General features: G+C 37.7%; 1 protein-coding gene across 1 annotated transcript in view; it reads left to right on the top strand.

The window, feature by feature from the left end:
- GABRR3 (gamma-aminobutyric acid type A receptor subunit rho3) overlaps positions 1-22021 on the top strand; it is a 46164-nt gene that overhangs the window by 16103 nt on the left and 8040 nt on the right. Inside the window, 6 exon segments of the mRNA XM_033090212.1 lie at positions 388-455; positions 5318-5541; positions 9367-9449; positions 10512-10597; positions 10599-10653; positions 18501-18653. Of these exon segments, the coding sequence (XP_032946103.1) occupies positions 388-455; positions 5318-5541; positions 9367-9449; positions 10512-10597; positions 10599-10653; positions 18501-18653 (669 nt within the window).

The following is a 22021-nucleotide window of genomic DNA, read 5'->3' as shown; positions in this document are numbered from 1 at the left end:
GTTGCTCCTTTTAAAATAATGACTAGTGATAAGAAAGAAAAAAGGAAGGAAGGAAGGAAGGAAGGAAGGAAGGAAGGAAGGAAGGAAGGAAGGAAGGAAGGAAGGAAGGAAGGGGAAACATTGCTCTGTACTATAAGTAATACCATAAGAAGGAAAATACTGAATTGTTCCTAAGCAAATTTGTAATGATTATTGAAACACTTGTTCATACATGTGTCTTTATTATTATAATTGAATGTATAATAATATATCAACAGATAATGGAGAAATGTGTTGTTAAAAAAAAAACTTGAAAAGTAATTTGCAGCATTGATCTCTCTCTGCTTTAAATGTCTGCAAAATAATTTTAATGATTTCTTAGTATATCACCCATTCTTCTTTCTCAAGGGTCTCCAGTGCCAGTGGGTATAGACGTCCAGATTGAAAGCATTGACAGCATTTCAGAAATTAACATGGTAAGGTTCCCCATGAAATATCGGTCTTATTTCTGAAAGGATGGAGACTCAATGGTGTCAAGATCATGGGTATTTTAACAAATCATTTTAATTATTGTGTTATTTATCTTTCCTATTTTGCTTAATAGAACTGTGGTTGCTTTACTCTCATCTATCCACTTCTTTCTGCCCTTGATTACAATTCTCATTCCTTTCCTACTCTTCTCTTTTCCTTCTAATGGCTTTACAGTGGTAGAGCACTGTAGGACCTCATGATATATTTAACTATGTAACACAAGCCAGGAATAATTGTACAAGAAGAAAGGATGATCATAAAATATGTGAATTTTGAAATCACAACCATGAGTCCTTACCATAAAATGATAGACAGTTGAACCACGCTTGGTGGACTGCTTCCAAATGTGTCAATTAATATTAACACTGCTTATCTGTAGATAAACAATAGCAGACAATAAAGGATTTTTTAAAATTTATGGGAACTAAAATTCTAAATTAAGAAAATATGGTCCATTCCTGATATTTTCTAGAAATCTAGGAGAGACTGCCATTATTTTAGTTTGCAATGGAATATCTGTATTTTCACAGAGTATTATTTATGAACCACTGCCCCTAAAACATTAAGCTCATCAATTATCCTTCTTTTTAGCCTTTTTCCTGTCTTCTTTGCTGTTTAGTATGTCTTGCTTTTGTTGTTTCCTCTTTGCCCTCCCCTTAATCTGGTTTTACCATTTTTGCTATTTTTGTTTTACTATCCCCTACCACAATTTTTCTATTTTATTTTCTCTATTCCCACTTTAGAACTACCTTCATTGTCTACCAGAAGCTATATTTTATTTAAGTACTTTAAAGGCTTTTCAGGATTTCACTTTAAGAAATAATAGTCTATATGAAGTCAGACAATTAAGTTCGCGAACTCATCCTAGAAAAAGTGCTACATACCTCGTTGCTGAATATCACTATGGTCACCTTCAAAGTACCACACCAGTGCTTAGTTCACCCTTCAAAGTAATTTTGGAACTCTTCTTCTGGAATGGCCATCAGAGCTGTCGTCGTATTACCCTTGATGTCCTGAATGTCATCAAAATGTCTTCCTTTCAATATTTCCTTTATCTTCAGGTAAAGAAAGACGTCATTGGAGGCCATATCAGGTGAGTAGGGAGGGTGTTCCAATACAGTTATTTGTTTACTGGCTAAAAACTCCCCCCAGAGAGTGCCTTGTGAGCTGGTGCATTGTCATGATGCAAGAGCCATGAATTGTTGGGGAAAAGCTCAGGTTGTCTAACTTTTTCACGCAGCCTTTTCAGCACTTCTAAATAGTAAACTTGGTTTACTGTTTGTCCAGTTGATACAAATTCATAATGAATATTCCCTGTGATATAAAAAAAAGGTTAGTAATATCTTTGCAACAAGTTCACAAACTTAATTGTCAGACCTCAGACCGTGCCTAACGTATATACAAGCACATATATTATGTGTTTTCAGATATATTTCCTTTTTACCTACTACTATTCTGTTAATTTGTTAATGTCTCGGAGCTTCGTATAGCTCATGTAAGTATATTTTTCTATGCCAAATAGAGTGCTTCTATAGTTCAAGTTTTCAATGTCCATTTCTTGTTCTTACCTAATTGATATGTATTTTTACATATGAATCACTCTTTCCATCTAATTGTGTTCTTTTCAATTACACTGTCTTTTCCATCATTTCCTATAGTTGCATTTTTGTTTCCTGTCCACACTACATGAGGTACAATTGTAAATGACAAGGGCCCTAACAGGTACTCACGGGTCAGATGCAGTGTTGAATATGTTTGGTTTGGGTTTCAATTTTGGATTTGGTTTGAATTTTAGATTTGTTCCCACCTTCCCCAAAAGCACTGAACAATTTAATTGTGAATGCCTTTAGAGGGGGCTGTGCCCTCCAGTTTGCTCTGGGACCCATGCCTGGCTTTTCTTTCAGATTCATCCTGCCCTGTTCATTGATGTTGCCCACCTGGTCCTGCAGTCATTGGAGGCTGCAAACCTTAGTCAAATGCTTATTGTCCTTCATTTTCTACTTTAAGTATGGAAGGTTGTTGTTTTTCTTGGGTGGAGGGAGGCGGTGTTAAAAATAAAACCAGGACATACCTCTTCCATGAATAGGGAGGATTTAAATTATTTTCGTTTCAAACTCCATTTTCCATCTGGAAAGATTTAGTTTGTTGTTTATCCAATCTCGTCATTTCATGTACAGTGTGATGTAAATTAAGCCTTGCATGTCATTCCCTTTTGTGGAATCTCTTACATGTGGATTGTGAAATTTCCAAAAGTTGCTTTGGGACACTTTTTGGAATAAAACTATTTTTGATATATCAACTGTAGCTTATATAGTGTTTTTCATGGACTTAAGTTTTAAAATTTAGATTCCATATATTATTTTTGTACTGTGCAAATACCACAATTAAAGGTAAAAATGTAAAAAAAGAAAAAGAGAGAAAGAGAACAAAGCAGGGATCTCTTGAGGAAGCGGGACCTAGAAATTATATATTATTTACATTGTAAGGTCAAATACTCTTTTCATATGTATTTTAATTAATATTTTTGTTTATAATTCCTCCAACTGGTTCTTGCCACACAATGCTACTGTGTTTTCCTGAAAATAAGACCTACCCCGAAAATAAGCCCCAGTTAAAATCGTCCGGCAGACGGACACATTTAGTACATTATGACGATGTTCCAGAAGATGACATAACTGTATCTGAATAAATGTAGATTGTTGTACATGAAAAAATAAGACATCCCCTGAAAATACTCCCTAATGCATCTTTTGGAGCTAAAATTAATATAAGACCCGGTCTTATTTTTGGGGAAACACAGTAACTGAATGAAAAATCACAGGACACATTAAAAATTCCAGATAGGTCTAAACAAAATCTTCTATGACCCATTATATCTTGTTTCAGTCTTTAGCTAATGTTCTTCTAGTCCTTATCATTACCTAATTTAATATTTATTTCAGTTCAATATCAAGATTCAAATGAAACTTCCTTCATTTTAACCACCCTACTCCTAAAGGGAATAGCAACAACAGTACTCATATTCAAAAATGCCTTTTTTAGACGTTTTGGTTCCTCCCTGCCAAAAAAGCTTTTACTGGCATTTCCTTGAGACTCTTGTGCTCTAGGAAATGCTCTCATTTCCCCTTTCTGGCATAATCTAAGTCATTCCTGAATGACTTAGATCCAGTCTGCATAGAAAATTCATATTGTCTCCATCCTACCGACCCCAAAATTGAACCTCATCCTTCTCCCCTGAATGAGGTCAGCTTTGGTACTCCACATCAGTTAAAACTGGACTGGGTTCTCCATGCCCAACTTCAGCAGGCTTTTTAATTCACAATGACCCAAGTGTTGGCCTCTTTTGCTTGTCATTTATCATCTTGCCACGCTCTCTTATCTCACCCCAAATTCACTTTCAACCCCTTTAAATTTTGTCCCACTCCCCTCCCAACATGCTGTTCAGCCTGCTTCTCATGGTAGTTCCAGCCAGTGGTGACGATGACGTGTCACTGACACACACCACTGCGTGCCATTGGACTTCACAGGCCCAGTGTTTGCCCAGTGACCTCAGATCAAGTTGAGCATCTGATTCTAAGTATGTTTGTTAAAGCAATCCATGCAGTAACCCACACAATTCCCTGTACAGCAGTGATATGGCAGTGAATGAATCATTCCGTTCATTCACCCTCATACTAATCCAAAATGACACATGGCTGATACTCCCAGATTAAGCCAGAGAAATAGTACAATGTACCTCTATTCTGAACCTAAAAAGAGCCAACTAGCTGGTAATTAGTTGGCGACTTATTTGTAGCTTAGTGAGACTTGTCCTTTGCTTGCATAATAAATGTCAAAGTTCTATTATATGTGTTAATTCCAGAAAATTTTGAGTATTGTTGGGAAATAAATGATAGTAAGAAGTAAACAGTTGTGAAAAGTGAAACAAATTGTCATTGTCCGCACCTAATGACTTGGACGAAGCTGGGAGAGTTTCTGTTCAAACAAAATGTTAAATGCAGCATCTGCGAGCCAAACAAATTCAAATTATTGACTAACCAATTTTTTTTTTCCTGCTAACATGATATTAACATAGCTTTTCCCCTAATCCTTACCTCCTTATAACTGGGACGCACATTAACAATTGGAGTCCCTAAGCCACACTGAATCAGAATCTCTGGGAACTGGCTGCTGGGAAATGTGTCATTTAAAAAAATTCACAGGTGATTCTTTTATACTCCTGCATTTGAGAACCACCCTTTCGTGGTACCTTCTGTCTCTCAAGCTGAGGAATATCATTGCCTCGGTCCCAGCACCTCTGACCATTTTCTGTCCACTAACAGCTCTAATAAATGCTGTATCCAGGTTTTTGTGGGACTGTGGTTTATTCAACTTGGAAGGGGGTGTGGTCTTTAACAAAAATAACAAAATTTATGGATATAAAATCAGTTATAAAGTGAATCTTCATTCACAATGAGAAAAGAGATTGAAATAAAATAATAGAGCATGGAGTTTCAGGTCCCTTTCTTCTGAGATCTCTTTAGGTGGTTTACCAGAGGGCTTACAAGTATGTAGAGATGTCTCCTGGTTATAACGGGCTTTTCTTCCCCAACTTGGATGCTCTATAATTCCCAGAAATTCTCAACATTCACTGGAGTCCAGGTGAGGGAGAGGCTCTACAACTACTGCTGACTAACTTCATCCTAAATATACCTGAAAAGACTATATAAGCCACTTATTTACAGGTCATTAACAGCCATGGGCAATGAATCCAGGACTCATCGTGTTGAGTGGTCATCCTGACTTGTCTCTTTTTCTCTCCACCTAGGACTTTACAATGACTTTTTATCTCAGGCATTACTGGTAAGATGAAAGGCTCTCTTTTCCTAGCCCAACAAAGAAAAGCATGACCTTTGATCATAGATTGATCAGAAAGGTTTGGGTACCTGATATCTTTTTTGTCCATTCTAAAAGATCCTTCACCCATGATATGACCATGCAGAATATCATGCTGCGTGTACAGCCTGATGGAAACGTCCTCTTCAGTCTCAGGTGAGAAGAGCTGTCTGCTGCCTTTCGTTTCCTGTACCATGGTCGTCTACACCAAAGCTGGTCTCACTTCAGCTGTGTGTTTAGTGATGCTGGAGATTGGGACACAAGCAAAAGATGTGATTTTTTTCTAGTTCTAACTTCCAGATTTTAAAGAATTGTTTCCTAGTCTAACAATCACCACTCTGGGCATATGTTGGAGAATGATAGGAAGTAAGGTTGGACAAATAGAGTGGAGCTGAAAAAAAATAGAGTGGAGCTGAAAAAATAGAGTGGAAATCCTGAAAAGTCTGGCACACAATTTTATAGGTATGCAAAACTGCTTTTCCTCCTCACCAATTGTACCCCAGCTCTGCCCTCTACCAAAGAGTCTTAGAATGTTGGATAAAGCTAAATAATTTTCTTAACTATCTCCTTCATTTTTCATGGGAAAGTAGTCATCATACAAGTTCCTGCTCATTTCCTCACTTCCTTTTTCATGTTTCTTTGTTTGAAACACTAGTGCTGACACTGTTTTAACAGCCCTCCATTTTTAATGTACCATATGTCATTTTAGCCTAATGAGTCCTGTGCATGTTGAGTAGCTTATCATAGGCAATTCTAAAAATGTTTGATAAGCCTAAGCAATTTAACTTTTTTTATGTCTTAGAAATCCCAGAAAGATACCAAAGTAAGCTGAAAAAACTGCCTCCTCCAAAAATACCCATGTCCTAACCCCTGGAACCTCTCAAGGTTACCTGATATGGCAGGAAAAGGATCTTTGCAGACGTGATTAAGTTACGAATCTTGAGATAGGGAAATTATACTGGATTATCTGGTTGGGACTTAAATGCAATAGTAACTATCCTTGTAAGAAAAATACAAAGGAAGATTTCACACACAGAAGAGTAAAAGGCAATGTGACCATTAAGACAGAAATTGGAGGAATGCAGCCAACAGCCCAGGAATGCTGACAGCTGCCAGGAGCTGTAAGAGGCAAGGAATGAATATTCCCCCTAGAGCCTCTGAGGGAGCAGGGCCTTTCTGACACCTTGATTTCAGTCCAGTGATGCTAATTTCAGACTTCTGGCCTCCAGAACTGTGAGAGAACAAGTTTCTGTAGTTTCAAGCCACCAAGTTTGTGGTAATTTGTTAGATTGGCCATAGGAAAATAATACAAATTCTTTTTGTTCCTTAAAAACATCTTGCTCACTTTAGTACAAAGGTGTTATTGCCAGACATTTCATAAAGGCTGTCAATGTTTTTAAAAATGGAATTAAAGAAACTATTACTTTTAGTAGGACTTTTAAGTCAGGAGCCACATAGGACTCTAAAGTGCCGGAATCAAGTTTCACTACCATGTTTCCCTGAAAATAAGACCTAGCTGGACAATCAGCTCTAAAGCGTCTTTTGGACCAAAAATTAGTATTTTACTATAAAATAAGACCGGATCTTATATAATATGATATAATATGAGATAATTGATATAAGTAATATAATATAGTATGATATAATATAATAAGACCAGATCTTATATTAATTTTTGCTCCAAAAGACGCATTAGAGCCAATTTTCCATCTAGGTCTTATTTTCAGGGAAATGCAATAGCAATCAGAAGCAGAATGGCAGCAAGCGGCCAAGAACGAACTGTTTTAACTTAATTATTTTGGTGAAGGGATATCCATTAAAGAATTAACTCATTCAATTTTCCATAGCATGCACATTCCAAAGGAAGACTGAGCCCTTGCCTGGCTCCTGGAAAGTAACTGCCACGGCCTTGGAATATCCTGTCAGATAAGAGTGTCTTTGTTTACCAGAGGCCTTGGGCACACCAGATTGTCTATATGATTTATGATGGGGCCTTGAGCCACACGGTGGCATGTGATGCTACTTCTGGATCTGAAGCTAGAGATTAAAGTCAGATTACGTGACCAATCCTTAATTAGTTCTTTGGACGCACAGCTCAGTGGCTTCGCTGGTTGGCAATACTCCATGCATGTTGTCACACATCATTGCTAGAATTAAGCACTGTCCATGTAACTCTACTAGAACAGGACAAGTGGAAACTTGTTCCTGGTCTACCTTGGACCCTGCCCTGTGTACCTTTTTCATTGCTGATTTTAATCTGTATCCTTTTATTGCAATAAAATTTAACTGTTAATGTAACAGTTTTGATGAGTTCTGTGAGTCCTAGCTAATCATTGAATTTGAGAGTGGTCTTGGGGGATCCCTGAACACAGGAGGACACAAAATAGTTGTCTGCACAGCTATTCCAGCTGACAGCTGAGCCAGTCCAAGCCCAGAGCCATGTCACATGGTTCCAGGCTTGGTTCTGATACCAAACTGTACTCAGCCTCCTCTGAACTGTCTCTTAACCTGGACCCTAACTTTTGAGCTTCTGTGATTGTCTCTGAAAAGTCCATATAGCCAGATCTCCCATCCTCAGTATCTGATCAGGTTCTTCATCTTCCATCATCCCCCAGATGATGTCTGATCACCCTGGCCGGACTTCAGCAAGAATCCTGTTAGGTCCATTTAGCCAGAATCTCCCCTTATCCCTGATGTTTCCTCTGAATAATTTTCTATCCACTGACCCCCATGCTGCTCCTTGGCTATAAATTTCCACTTTTCCTTGTTATATTTGGAGTTGAGCCCAATCGCTATCCCTTATTTAAAAAACCCATAATAGTGGTCCCCCTCAAAAAAGTCTTCCTTACTGCTCTTTAACAAGTGTTGTGAATAATGTTTTCTTTAACATCACCCAGCTGACCTCCTTGGTTGTTCATTTATTCACATGTACTATGAAGGAGATAGACTCAAAGACTTCAGAGGTCCCTTCCCACTTTAAAGTACTAGCAATGTGCCAAAGTAAGTATGTTTCGCGACTCAGAGTCATCCAGACACCTCCCTGGCATGGCATTTTGCTCCATGATTATTGACAGTAGAATTCAACCTACGGACGATAAAATAGTTCTACTTCTCTGATTAGCTTGGGGGCACTATGGGTAGCGGCAGCTGTTGCCTGTGATTTTTGCAGACTTGCTCGGGGGCCTTTTATGGACCTCAGGTCTGCGATTGTGGGTACCAGAGTTTCTACTTTGAGGTACAGCAGCCTCAGGAAAATCTAGGAGGATATAAAAGTTTGAAAAAACAATCCTCATCAGTATGCAAGCCTTTCAACTTAATAGTACCTGAATTATGTATTGTGCACATAAATCTATAACATAAAATGCTCTGGGGTTTTTCTTCACTCCTGGAAAGAGAATTTCAAGTAAACTTGCTTTGTGAGAGAAACCTTTACCTATAGTTTTTTTATTACCACCATCCCAGCCCTTTATTACTAGAAACTATTTTAGTTTAGATCTTCCAAAAGCAGGACATATTTAAATCTATTTAAAAGTATTCTTACTTTGAATTGTGTTTTCCTGAAGACTTCAGAGCCAGAAAATACCAGGAGTGACAAAATAATGTACACATATGACTTGTATTCATCTTTTGTTATTGGTACATATTGAGTATTACAATTTTAATACAGTTTTTTCCTTTCTTAAAATATGTATACATTTTTTGGCACCCTCTGTATAAAGGGAGCTGACCAGAAAATGGTGAGATCAAAAGCAATTATTAGAGCAGGAATCCACTCAATAACTCTGTGTTTTAAGCAAATCACCCACCTTCTTGGGTTTGCTTCCTTATACATTATTTGGACAGAAGGTGGCAATGCCTGTTTTGCATTATTCTTGAAAGGCACACAAAAGAAGCAAACAGTAACAGAGTTGTGCTATTGCATGCTTATTTGGCCATATGGTTAAATGATCTGCAGTTTTCTTTTTCTTGTCCTTTTTATAGAATAACTGTTTCAGCCATGTGCTTTATGGATTTCAGCAGATTTCCTCTTGACACTCAAAATTGTTCCCTTGAACTGGAAAGCTGTAAGTTCTACTTCCTATGGAGTACATACACATGATCCGAATATACCATCACAAACTTGCATGTAAATAACCATGTTTTTAACAAGGATTTTAAAATGTTGGTATAAGTTAAATATATTTATCCAAAATATGTAGTTTTGTTTTGTTTTGTTTTTTGTTTGTTTGTTTTGCTAACGATGATGGCAAATTGTCTCTCAAATGAGAAGATTCAGGGGGGAAAAATGCTTTGATAATTACATATTTGTAGTTTCCATAATGGCTATAAAGGAACAGCTCCCTATAAAGATATATTCTTGCTAATGTTATTAATGTAGAGTGACACAGACTTTCCAAAATTTGGGTAGAATTCATGTTTCCATTTGAGTCACAATCTTCCATTAAGTGTACTTGGTTTCCCCAGAAAAGCCCAGCTCTAGACCTAGACCCCTAATGAAAGCTCTGTCAAAGGGCATCTGAGCCAGCTCCTTGTCAATCACTTTGACTCATCAGCGATTTTTGACAAGAAATCTTAAAAGCAAAATGCAATTTTTCATAATGAGGCTAAAATGTGGGGAATCTCAATGGATGTCTGCTACAGGCATGCTCCTCCCCAAATTTCATTAGTAACATTCAATAACACTATTTGATTGATTTTAGAAGAAAATTGTACGATCTCAGCTCATTTTGGAATTTCGTCCACGAGATCTACAAAACCAAAAGGGCCTAAAGACCTGGGGTCAGGCCTGTGACAGTAAGGCAGTGATGTGACATCACTCCACACTCACAGGATATGGGGACAGCTATTTGGGGAGTTTTAACTCATCATGTGAGCACAAGAAAAGCCTCCACTCTATGCCAATCATCAGAGTCTAATTTTTGGAGACTTGTGTGTGTGTGTGGTAGGTATGAGTACTGTGGTAGGTATTGTGTGTGTGTGGTAGGTATGGTAGGTAGGTTTTTTAGCACCTAATATGTACATGTCATTGCACCAGGTACTGGGGATACAGAGATGTATACAACGTGATTACAGACTTCATGGAGCTCACAAGAGCTTATTCTAAGAATATTATTTTCTTCTTTTAGATGCCTACAATGAAGAGGATCTCATGCTGTACTGGAAACATGGAAACAGGTCCTTAAATACTGATTAGCATGTTTCCCTTTCTCAAGTTCTCCACTGAGGAGTTCAGTGCATCCAGTGGATTTGTCTTCTACAGCAGCACAGGTAAACTATTTTATGTGGACATAAAGCATTTATTGCTCGTCTGCTGTTTGCAAAGCAACACGTGAAGAGATCTGAATCCCAACAAGGGTCACATTTGGCCAATAACATCATCCTTCTTGTACAGGCAGCCACCTCCCCCTTTCCATTACGCCATTTCTTTCCTCGTGTAGCCGCTTCTAACCAAATGCCTTGCTTCCACTCTTGGCCCCTGCAGACTACTCTAAATACAGCAGACAGAGTGATATTTTGAAAACATAAAGATCACAATTCTCTTCTGCTCAAAAACCTCCAATGTTTTTCCATCACACATAACAAAATTCAGCCTTCTCAACCTGACCCGCAAGGCCCTCCTTCATCTGTTTCTGACCTCACCCACTACCCCTGACGCTCCACAACATTCTGCTCTCCCCATACTGACCTCCTTGCTTGTCCTTCAACACACCCATCCCATTCCATCTGCGGGGCTTCTGCTCTGGCCATTTCCTCCCTCTGCCCGGAGTGCTTTTCTCCCAATCTTCTCATGACCAGCTCCCTCATTTCATTCAGGGCTTTGGTCAAATACCATGTCCTCAAAGAGTGTTTTCCTAACCATCCCATCTAAAACAGGCCTCTTTCTGTACCATTCCTTTTCTGCATTTGTCTTCGCAGCTCTTTCCACTACCTGAAATACATGTTTATTTACCTCTTTATTGTCTGAGTGCCGAACTAGAAAAAAGGTGAGGAATCTGTCTGCCTTGTTCACCATTTCTTCTCCAGCCCCTGGAATGTCTCTGGCACATGATCGGTGCTCAAAACATATTAGCTGAATGAATCAATCAATCATGTATATCATTGCCCCAAACAGAAAATCTATTTGAAATTGGGTCTCTTTACTATCACAGACATATTTTTGGTTTGGCAGCATTTATCTCAGGTACTTTTTTAACTTATATTTGATCCTTGTTAACTCAATTTAGAAGTGACCTCTTCTTCTCTGGTTATTAGCATTCTGGGTGATTTCAGGCAGACCCCTATAAGATACCATTTTATATTCTTTAAGTCACTCTCAAGCCAGAAAGTGTGTCAACAGTTGCCCCTAGGGTTCAGAGCTGCCCTGGCTAGAATCCTTATACCCTCTCTGCTTTGATCGTGGTGACTTTTCTCCCCAAAGGTGCTCTACTCTGTACTTAGTCCTGGGAGAGGAGTATTGAGTTGTTATCTAAAAGACTGCATCATTAAGAGAGAAAGCAAAATTTATATCAGAGAAGCTAAAGGACTTTTAGGACCAACAGCCATTCAGTTACTTAGATCTGAATAAATGCTCTATTTCACTTCATTATTTGGCTACATTGCTTGAGATTCAGCAGATGATGCTAATTATAATAGTGCTTATTTGCTTTCCTGATTCCATAAGTTACCAAGTTATATGTTTTGCACATTTGTATATCCATGGCACATGGTAGATGCTCAATGGCTATTGTTGAATGAATGAATAATGATAGATAATTTGAAAAAAAAATTAGAAAAGTTTAAAGAAAAAGCCTTTGTAATTCCACCTCATGAAGATAACTATGTTATTATTTTGATATATTTTCTGCTCTTCCTCTTTCTCCTTGCTTTCTTTCTTTGTCTTCTCATTCTAAATGAATATGCGTATGTTTTTAATCAGGATTTTTAAAGCTTAGTCCTAAGTTATTTCAGTGTTTAAACAAAAGAATGCATGCAATGAGCAATGATACATATTAAAGTACAATTTATAGCTTTTTCCATTTTATTTTTGTTATGACAAAATAACTTCAGCACCTGATAAATTGTGAATAGGACTTTGCAATGTGTTTGATGTTATTAAAATGTGATATGTATGAAGCATAGAAATCCAAGAGAATTCTTTCTTGTACATAATATATACAACATATATAATAATAATAGCAATGACATTTCTTCAGATTTTGAAGCATAAGTATCCATTAATACATATCCACTATCTTCTTCAAAAGAAGAGGTTAAATTTCACTTCCAAATTCTTACTTCACCAATAAGCCATTCCGTTGGCTCTGCTGTCTCTTAAGGTGTACTTGTCAGACTTTTGGAGCCCCACCAAAAAGGACCAACACTAATTGATTTATTATCTTCTTTGGGTCATGTTTTAGAGTCTGACTAAAGAAAGACAAAATATTTGCATTGAAAAATACACTGCACAGAAAGAAGATTTTAAGTGTTTTTAAATGCTCTAAAAATTCTTAACATTCCAGTGTACTTACATTTTTAAGAAATAGCATTTTGTTTTTTTTAAATGAAAACAAAAGAATTAGATTCAAATATATGTGGTTTGTGTAGCATTAATAGTTATACATAATAAATTGAATTTTTGAAAAACCAAGTTATAGGAAAATTTTCACTATTTTAAAAAGAATTTATACATATACAAATATATGTATATTTTTAATGTATATAAAGATGAACAATAGATGCCTCTGACAAGTGGGTATACATTGAAGAAATTACCAATTTTATTTCAACACTTTTAATTTACATTTTTTAATTCATTATAGTATACACATTTTTAAATGAGAAAGATTAAAATGGGCTCTAAGATTATGAAAAAATACAAGAGTTAATCATTTTGGAAGTTGTATGCAAATATCAAGTTAATAATTATATCTGGGCTTATTCAACCATTTCTTAGGTTTCAGAAGGCTCAACATTTAGAAATTTATTTTAGTTCACAAGTATGTGATAGTTCTGCCACACATTATTCACAAATTATTAAATGTAGTCTCCTGAGAGCTAAACATCAATTGTTTTGCTCAAATTAGTATTAAACATATTAGCTTCATCAATTTTTTTTTTTATATTTTATATTCATTCCTATCATGACAACAACCACCATCAACACCATTTCCAAATCAGCTCTACAGACAATAAAAACTATGCTTCTGACTCCGGTTACAAGAGCTACGAGTATAGTTATATAGTTTACCTTGAACAACACAGTTTAGAGATACTTGACCCGTACAGTCGAAATCTGCATAAAGACTCCCCCAAAACTTAATTACTAAAAGCCTACTGTTGACCAGAAGCCTTACTAATAACATAAAAAATTGATTAATGCATAGTTTGTACATTATATGTATTATATACTGTTTTCTTAAAATAAAATAAGCTAAAGAAAGGAAAATGTTAAGAAAATCATAAAGAGGATTACTGGAAAAGATGGCAGAGTAGGTAAATGCTCTGCTCACCTCCTCCCACGACCATATCAAAATTACAACTAAGCTACAGAACAACCATCATTGAGAAACACCTGAAGTCTAGCTGAGCCAAAATCCTACAACTAAGAACACACAGAAGAAGCCACCTCGAGACTGGCAGGAGGGGCAGAGACGTGGAACATGATGGTCCCATACCTGTGTGTGAACATTAAAACTCAGGAGAGATATCTCAGCTGTGGAGGTACCTCCGTTTCCCAGAGAAGTGAGGGGTCTCAGCCCACACCAGGCTCCCAGCCCAGAGTTGCATGTCTGGAAAAGACGTCTCCATAACTTCTGTCTGTGAATACTGGTGGAGATTGTGGCTGAGTGAGACAGAATGTAGCTGAAATCCCAGCTGTTTCTCTAAAGGGCCCACACACTGATTTACTCACTGATGGACTCACTCACTCTGAGCTCCAGTGCTGGGGCAGCAGCTCAAAAGAAGCCAGGGACATACAGGGGAAAACTGAGTTGTCTGGCTTCAGAGTAAGGGCTAGAGGGGCAGCTTTCTCAGATAGAAGTGCTGGCAGAACCCACTATTTCTTTGTTGAGCACCCTCCTTCCCAGTGTGCTGACACAGGCGGCTGCCATATCTGAGTCTCCATCAACCTGGCTAACACCATTTGCCCCACCCTGGTGATTCCCTGAGACCTCACCTCACCCCAACTTTGGGGCATACCCAAGCCACTTTCACTGGCTTTTCCATAAAAACAGCCTATTTTGGCTCATGCTACAGACTTTCCTAAAATCTCTTGAAGGTTCACAACCTCAAACAAGTAGTATCTGACCTTGGCATGCCACACATCTCTTGCACAGCAGCTCCAAGCTCAGCCCTAGTGGCAGCTGGTCTTGGTTTAAGGCTTGGCCTCTCAAGGAAACTCCAAGCCCAGTGCAGGTGGTGACCACCTGTGGATTGCTTTGTGGCTTATGCCAAGTGGTCCTGGGCAGAGCACAGGCTGCAGATAAACTTGGCCTGCTATGGGGACTTTACCAGGAGGCCCCAAGGCCAGCACACCCAGTAGCCAGCTTTGGACCTAGCCAGAATATTACCTGGATACTTCCACAGATGACACACCCAAAGAGCCGACTGGATAGGCACCAGAGCCCTGCTAAAGTGACTCCTACTCTGTAGGGTCAACCTCTGCACAATGGCTACTCCACTGTAGTCACAGCCAGTCCTCATAACCAATCAGCCTGAGGGTCAACCCCTCCTATTGATGTGGAAACAGAAACCAAGGCTCCACTACAACAGGAGAACACATACAACCCATACACGGACACACCTGAAGCACCTGGTTCTAGTGACCAGGGAGACTGCACTACTGGGTCCCATAGGACACCTACTACATAAGACCACTCTACTAAGACCAGCAAACATAGCAGCCCTACCTAACACATAGAAGCAAAAACAGGAAGGCAGCCAAAATGGTGAGGCAAAGAAACATGTCACAAATGAAAGAACAGAATAAAGATCCAGAAAAAAAAGAACTAAACAAATGGAGATAAACAACCTACTAGATGCAGAGTTCAAAACACTAGTTATAAGGATGCTCAATGATCTCAGTGAGAACTTCAACAGAGAGATATGAAATATAAAAATGGAGATAGAAACAATAAAAAAATAACAGTCAGAAATGAAGAATACAATAACTGAAATGAAATCAACAGTACATTAGATGAAGCATAGGATCAAATCAGTGATTTAGATGACAAAGTAGCAGAAAATACCCAATCATAAAAGCAAAAAGCAAAATGAATCTAAAAACATTAGGATAATTTAAGGAGACTCTGGGACAACAACAAGCATAACAACATTCACATCATAGGATAGGGGTTCCAGAAGGAGGAGAGAGAGAGAGCAAGGAATTGAAAACCTATCTGAAGAAATAATGACAGAAAACCTCCCTAACCTGGTGAAAGAAATAGACATACAAGCCCAGGAAGCAAAGAGAGTCCCAAACAAGATGAACCCAAAGAGGCCCACACCAAGACACATTATAATTAAAATGCCAAAAGTTAAAGACAAAGAATCTTAAAAGCAGCAAAAGAAAAGCAGTTGATTACCTACAAAGGAGCTCCCATAAAACTGTCAGCTGTTTTCTCAACAGAAACTTTGCAGGCCAGAAGGGATTGGCACAAAATATTCAGTGATGAAAAACAAGGAACTAAATCCAAGATTACTCTACCCAGCAAAGCTATCATTTAGAATTGAAGGACAGATAAAGAGCTTCCAGACAAGACAAAGCGAAAGAAGTTCATCACCTCTAAACCAGCATTACAAGGAATGTTAAAGGGACTTCTTTAAGATTAAAAATAAACGAATAATATGAATAATAAAATGGAAATTAACTACATATCTATCAACAATTACTTTAAATGTAAATGGATTAAGTGCTCAATCAAGACATAAGGTAGCTGAATGGTTAAGAACACAAGACCTTTACATACGCTGCTTACAAGAAAATCACTTCATATCAAAAGACATACACAGACTGAAAGTAAAGGAATGGAAAAAGATATTTCATGGAAATGGAAACAAAAAATAAAAAAGCTGGGTTAGGAATACTTGGCGACTGGCTTGGTTTACTCATTGTTAGAGGGTGAGGTTGGGGTGAGGGTACCCTTGCACAGGGCAGGGCCTGCATGGTTTCATATTGGGCATCAAAAGAGGGAGCACCTAGCTTTCTTATTAACTTGCACAGGTGTGGGAGGAAGGGGAAGTGAGGCTAGAGAGGTATCAGGAGTTAAATATGAAAACTGGAGCCAGACTCTTTATTTCACTACCCAAAATGAGGGCTCCACATCTTTCCAATGCAGCACCTTTACCAATTCCTGGTTGGTAAAGGGAGCTCTTCCTGGCCTACAGCTTCAACCACAATACCACCCTAGTCTCCCATTCCCTGGAGAACCACAAGACAGAGCAGCATTTCTCCTGCTTGGTTCTCCCCTCAGAAAAAAATTTTTAAAAAATATTCAGAAATTTATGCATAAAAAGGACCTTGTTACCTAAATTTATTTCAAGACTTAAAACCATATACATTAACAGTGTCTTTCTTTATGAAGTACTTTCACAGTTTTTCCTTATCTCTTTTAATCCACAATAATTATATGAAGGTATAACATCAGAGATGCAATTATTCTCCTCTACAGCCATAATTAAAATTCTTAAATTCACACAATATCAACGTGGGTCTGTGACATGGATAATTTGAGACAATGAGTAGCTTAAAATATAATGCATATTTTGACTTTAGAATGTGCTCTGTAATATATCTTTTATTACCCTTGCTAATGAAATTGTTTGATATTATTAAAACATATGTCAACTGATAGTGAGAGAGAACCTCAGGACAGGTAGGGAAGAGAAAGATAATCAGTATGTAACTGAGAATAGAATACTAGGAGTACTCAGCCAATTCAGTGTGGGTTGGCTGGGTGTATGACTTGGGTTTAATGCCTAAATATTGACCTGATCCATTTCATAAGTTTGCCATCTTGGGTTTCCTAACAAATTACTCCTGAGACTAGTAGAATGATTCTCTAACTTTGCAACACCTGTGATTTTTTTATAATTTTTAACCTATAAGCTCTGTGTTTTAAATAATTTTGTCTCAAAGTATGCTCCATTTATCATAGAAAAATTAATCTGAGCACTTATTCATAAAAAATTCATATTTTTATTTTTATATTTCATTCTTCAATGCCTTATTTTAGTAAAGATTTAATAAGATTGACATCACAGTTATTGTGAAATAAAGCAAGATAATATGAATCTGAAATGTGTGAGAAAGAAACATGAAAACCAAGGGTAAGGTGTTATATAGAATCTAGTGTGTGGTTACTAGAGAATGGCACTCAGGGAAGTCCTATAGATGGTTCCTCACAGTCAATGAGAAAAGGGAAACCTGAACCAAATATGTGTGTGGACATGGCCACAATTGGTGCTTTTGATCAGCACGAATTAATATTACCAACATGAGTTTATATAATTCTAACAAGAAACAAAGAAACATCACCGTTCGGTTACTTTGTTTTTTGCAAATTTATCATAGATAAATAATGGTGCCCATGAAACTTTGAAATAATAAAAACAGTTAAAGGATACTTCTTGCCCCCACCCCTCGTTGAATTTCTAGCAGTCTAGATCTGAACTTGGAATCCAATGACCTAGTAGCTACTATGAATCTTTTCCTTCAGATAAAATATTTCATTTCATTTGTTATAGCTAATAAATGATTTATTGGCTATTGCATGCACTCATTGGTCATGTATTGAAGACTTGCCCACTTGCAGAAACACTGCCAACACAATATATTTTGGAGAAAGGTCTTTAAAGGCCATCCCACAAAATGTAATTAGCATTCATCCCTGAACAACAGATATGAGATTTAAGGGGGATCTCTGAGTCACATAATTAAACAGACTGTAGTTCAGTTCATTCAACAAATGTTGATGAAGTACCAGATTAAGTCCTATGCTGGTGCTGGGTAAACAAGCGTGAATGTGTTAAATTCCATGTTTCCTAAGAGCTTGGAGTCTAAAGAAGCAGGTCATTTCACTAAGTGTGGGGTTTCCATGAAGAAGCCTGTTCTAATAAAAACTACCTTTTTATCCCAGCTTGGTACAATAGACTTTTTATCAATTTTGTACTAAGGAGGCATATTTTCTTCTTCATGCTACAAACTTATTTCCCAGCCGTGTTGATGGTAATACTGTCATGGGTTTCATTTTGGATTGACCGAAGAGCTGCTCCCGCAAGAGTTTCCCTCGGTAAGTCTTTCCACACCTTTGTGAAATATTAATATGGGAGAAAAATCAAGGAAGGTAAATAAAAAGGGGTGATAAGTGGAGAGGAAAAGAGAGGGAAGGTTTAGTAGGGGTAGTTACTCCTGTGCACTTGGCTTACAGTGTTTATCCTCACAGCGTCAAGGGCACATCATAATTGGACCCTTTCCTTGGGAACCCAGACAGTGGGTATGAAGGCTGCACCAAGCAGCCAACTGCTGGACGGCAGTAAAGAGAGAGGGTGAAATTATGAAGCATAAAGAGCCTCCCTTTACAAACCTATCTCTTCTCCCTTTCAGGGAAACCTCCCTGTCCCTTGCCCAAGTCCATTTCACTTTGTTTGACAAACCCTTACATCACAAAAGAAAGAAACTTCAAACTAATTCACACCATGCTTTTGGTGTCTTAATAAATTACTTCTTGGGGAGGGGAGAGGTTGAATTTGGAAACCTGAGTTCCAGTCAGAAATCGGGGCTTAACCTAACTGCCAAAGTCAGAATGAACCACAGTGCAATTTTAGGTATTGTGGCACTTTAGTTGGCGAGAAATTTCAGGTGGTGAGACGTCAGCTCATTAAGTCTCCACACTGGTGTCATTATCTACTCCATCTGACATGTTATATGCCACTGTCACACAGACTGCTTTGTGAGAACCATTTCAGACCCACTTAGCTGTTAGTGAGTCCTTACAAAGTGGAAGGTGCTAAGCACTTAGCTGACATGCGACTTAATGAGAACCCCAGAGTCAATCCCACTTGCCTTCTTGGCTGGTTCAGGGCAGAACTCCCTCATTTTGATTGATTTTTATTCTTTCACCTATAGTACTCTATCTAGAGAGAAGATTGTTATAAGTGGTTCACAATCATTGTAATTGCCACACAATTCATCCCAGAACGGGTGATTTCTAAGTTAATGTTCACAAATTATATGCATACTTCAAAAGATCATTTGAAAGACATAAATTGTCATTAATATTAATAATTTGTTCACCTCTTTCCCCTATTGAAAGCTTCAACCTATAAGCATTTAAGGCTTGAATATCTTCAAGGGAAAAAACACCATCTGAATGAATAATTCAATTACTGTGGCTATTACTTCACATCAGAGCTGCAGTGCCCTGACTTAAGTATGGCAGTCGGACAGCACAGACCTGAACAGAAGACTACAGACTCATTTCCGGCTCTTGAGACAGGATGAAAAAGGCATTCTGTCTCTAACTATTTATGAACATGATTTTCAATCCGATTCCTGAATCTGACTGCTTAGCTCTTAAACTTTGAAAATGACAGCAATAAAAGCTGGTTCCAGGGGAGATTGGGGAGAATGGAGAACACTGAAATGCATTTAAGTTGTCCCTGAAATTCTGTGCTTCTTGCATCTACATTTGACCCAAGGTCAGGAAATTGCTATGCATATTAATGTAAAATAAAATACAAATCAGAAGTGTGTCCTTCCCCCAACCCCTTTTTGTAATAAAGAGAGCTGCAGTATTCCAACACTGCTATCCTCTCAGGCTTTTGCTTCCTACCACACTCAAGTTTTTATCCAAGATACTTTGCCCTCTGCTTTACTCACTCTTCCCAAAAGCTGGGCTACCCATTTCTGTGGCAGCTCCTTCAGACCATCTGTCTATCCCATTTGCCTTTTCCCAGATGTTGCTCTTCTTCACTTTCTCTGAAGCATTTTACATGATTAAGCATAACTCTCCAAATTCAGAACAAAGTGTAGTGGCAAGAGCCCAGCTTCATCTTCCTCATCTGCAAAATGAGATTATTAATACTGTCTTCTAAAGGTCACTGTGAGAATTAAATGGGAGCATTCATGTCAACTGCCTAGGCTGATGCCTGGCCCATAGTTTTTGAAGAAACCAACCAAACCAACAAACAATACACTTGTTTTCATTACTCTGCACTAGCCTACTTTTTCTCCTTCTGCAGACCTTTCTTTCATTTCTCTTTCCCACTTTTTACTTCTTCCTTCCATTCGTTAAGTATAGGTAAATTCATCTCAAAGTTTTTTTTTCATTTTTGATTCTCTCATCAAATGAAACAAGCCCCTTACTTCCAATTACTGTCTTTATGAAATAAATCCCAAATCTATGTCCTTATCTTAAATCTTTCTCTCAAGTTCCAGATAGGTATTTCCAGCGGCCTGCTGAACTTTACTTCCAGGTCTACAGGCACTCAGCACATTCAAAACTGAACATTACTCTTTCCCCCTCGCCCAAATCCCACTTATTTTCTTGACTTTCCTCATTCTATTCAGGGCTCCCAATTTGTTGAGTCTTTCATATTTGCACCTACAATTTCCTCCTTAGACTTTGGCAGTGGTTCTCAAACTCTAGTCTTAGGATCCATTTATACTTTAAAAATTATGAAGGACCCCAGAGAGCTTTTGTTTTGTGGGTTATATTTATCATTATTAGCCATGTTGCTATTAAAATTGATTTTTTGAAAATATGTAATAATCCTATTTAAAAATAGCAATACTAAACTCATTACAAGTTATCATATATGAAAAACAATTTTTTTTCCTAAAACAAAAAAATTAGTGAGAAGCGTGGCATTGTTTTTCATTTTTGCAAACCTTTAACATCTGGCTTGTGGAGGGCAGCTGGCTTCTCACCTCTGCTACTTCATTCAATCTGTTTTAATAGGTTTTAGTTGAAATACAGGAAGAAGTCTGGCCTCACTCAGATATGCCAGACTTGGCATTGGACAAAAGAATCATATTTTATAGCGTTTTCAGGTAATTGTGCATAGTCTTCCTTGACATTGCATCAAAACTCAGCAAGTGACAGTTTCTTAAAGGTTAGTTGCAATGTGGAATCTGAAACCATATCAATAAATTTTATCTAACCTATTAGATTAAAATCCATTGATCTATTTTGCACTTAGACTAAATTTTTTTTACCCATGCGTTGGTCATTTGGAAAATATTGGTGCACTGAGTTATACAGATCTTCCCAATTTTGACAGAATTCATTATACAATATAAAAAAATCCCATTCATTAAGATCACCACTAATCTCATCAAAAAGTTTTTGAGTGGTGGGAAGCTTTCAAGCTCATAGTGATGGATACAAGTTTAACATCGTTCTAGTTTTGGCTTGGAAACTCAATTTTTATCATTTAGCAACAAATACCAATAGTTGTTTTACTTCAAGAGATAGGTTTACTTTACTCAGTTTTGAGGAAATTTCTACTGGTTACCCAAATCTGAACAACTGTACTTTGTCAGTTTTTCTTTCCAGTAAAAATGGTGTTCTCTTTAAAAACCTGCCCAATGTTCTGCTCACAACTCAATTGCTTGATTGCTTTTGCTCAAGACAGGCACTGTACTTTGTAAGCAGAA

Source organism: Rhinolophus ferrumequinum, chromosome 2 (genome assembly GCF_004115265.2).
Source record: "Rhinolophus ferrumequinum isolate MPI-CBG mRhiFer1 chromosome 2, mRhiFer1_v1.p, whole genome shotgun sequence".
In the NCBI taxonomy this organism is placed as follows: Eukaryota; Metazoa; Chordata; class Mammalia; order Chiroptera; family Rhinolophidae; genus Rhinolophus; species Rhinolophus ferrumequinum.
Note: the sequence above shows the minus strand (reverse complement) of the source record. Positions and strands in the feature narration are given on the sequence as shown.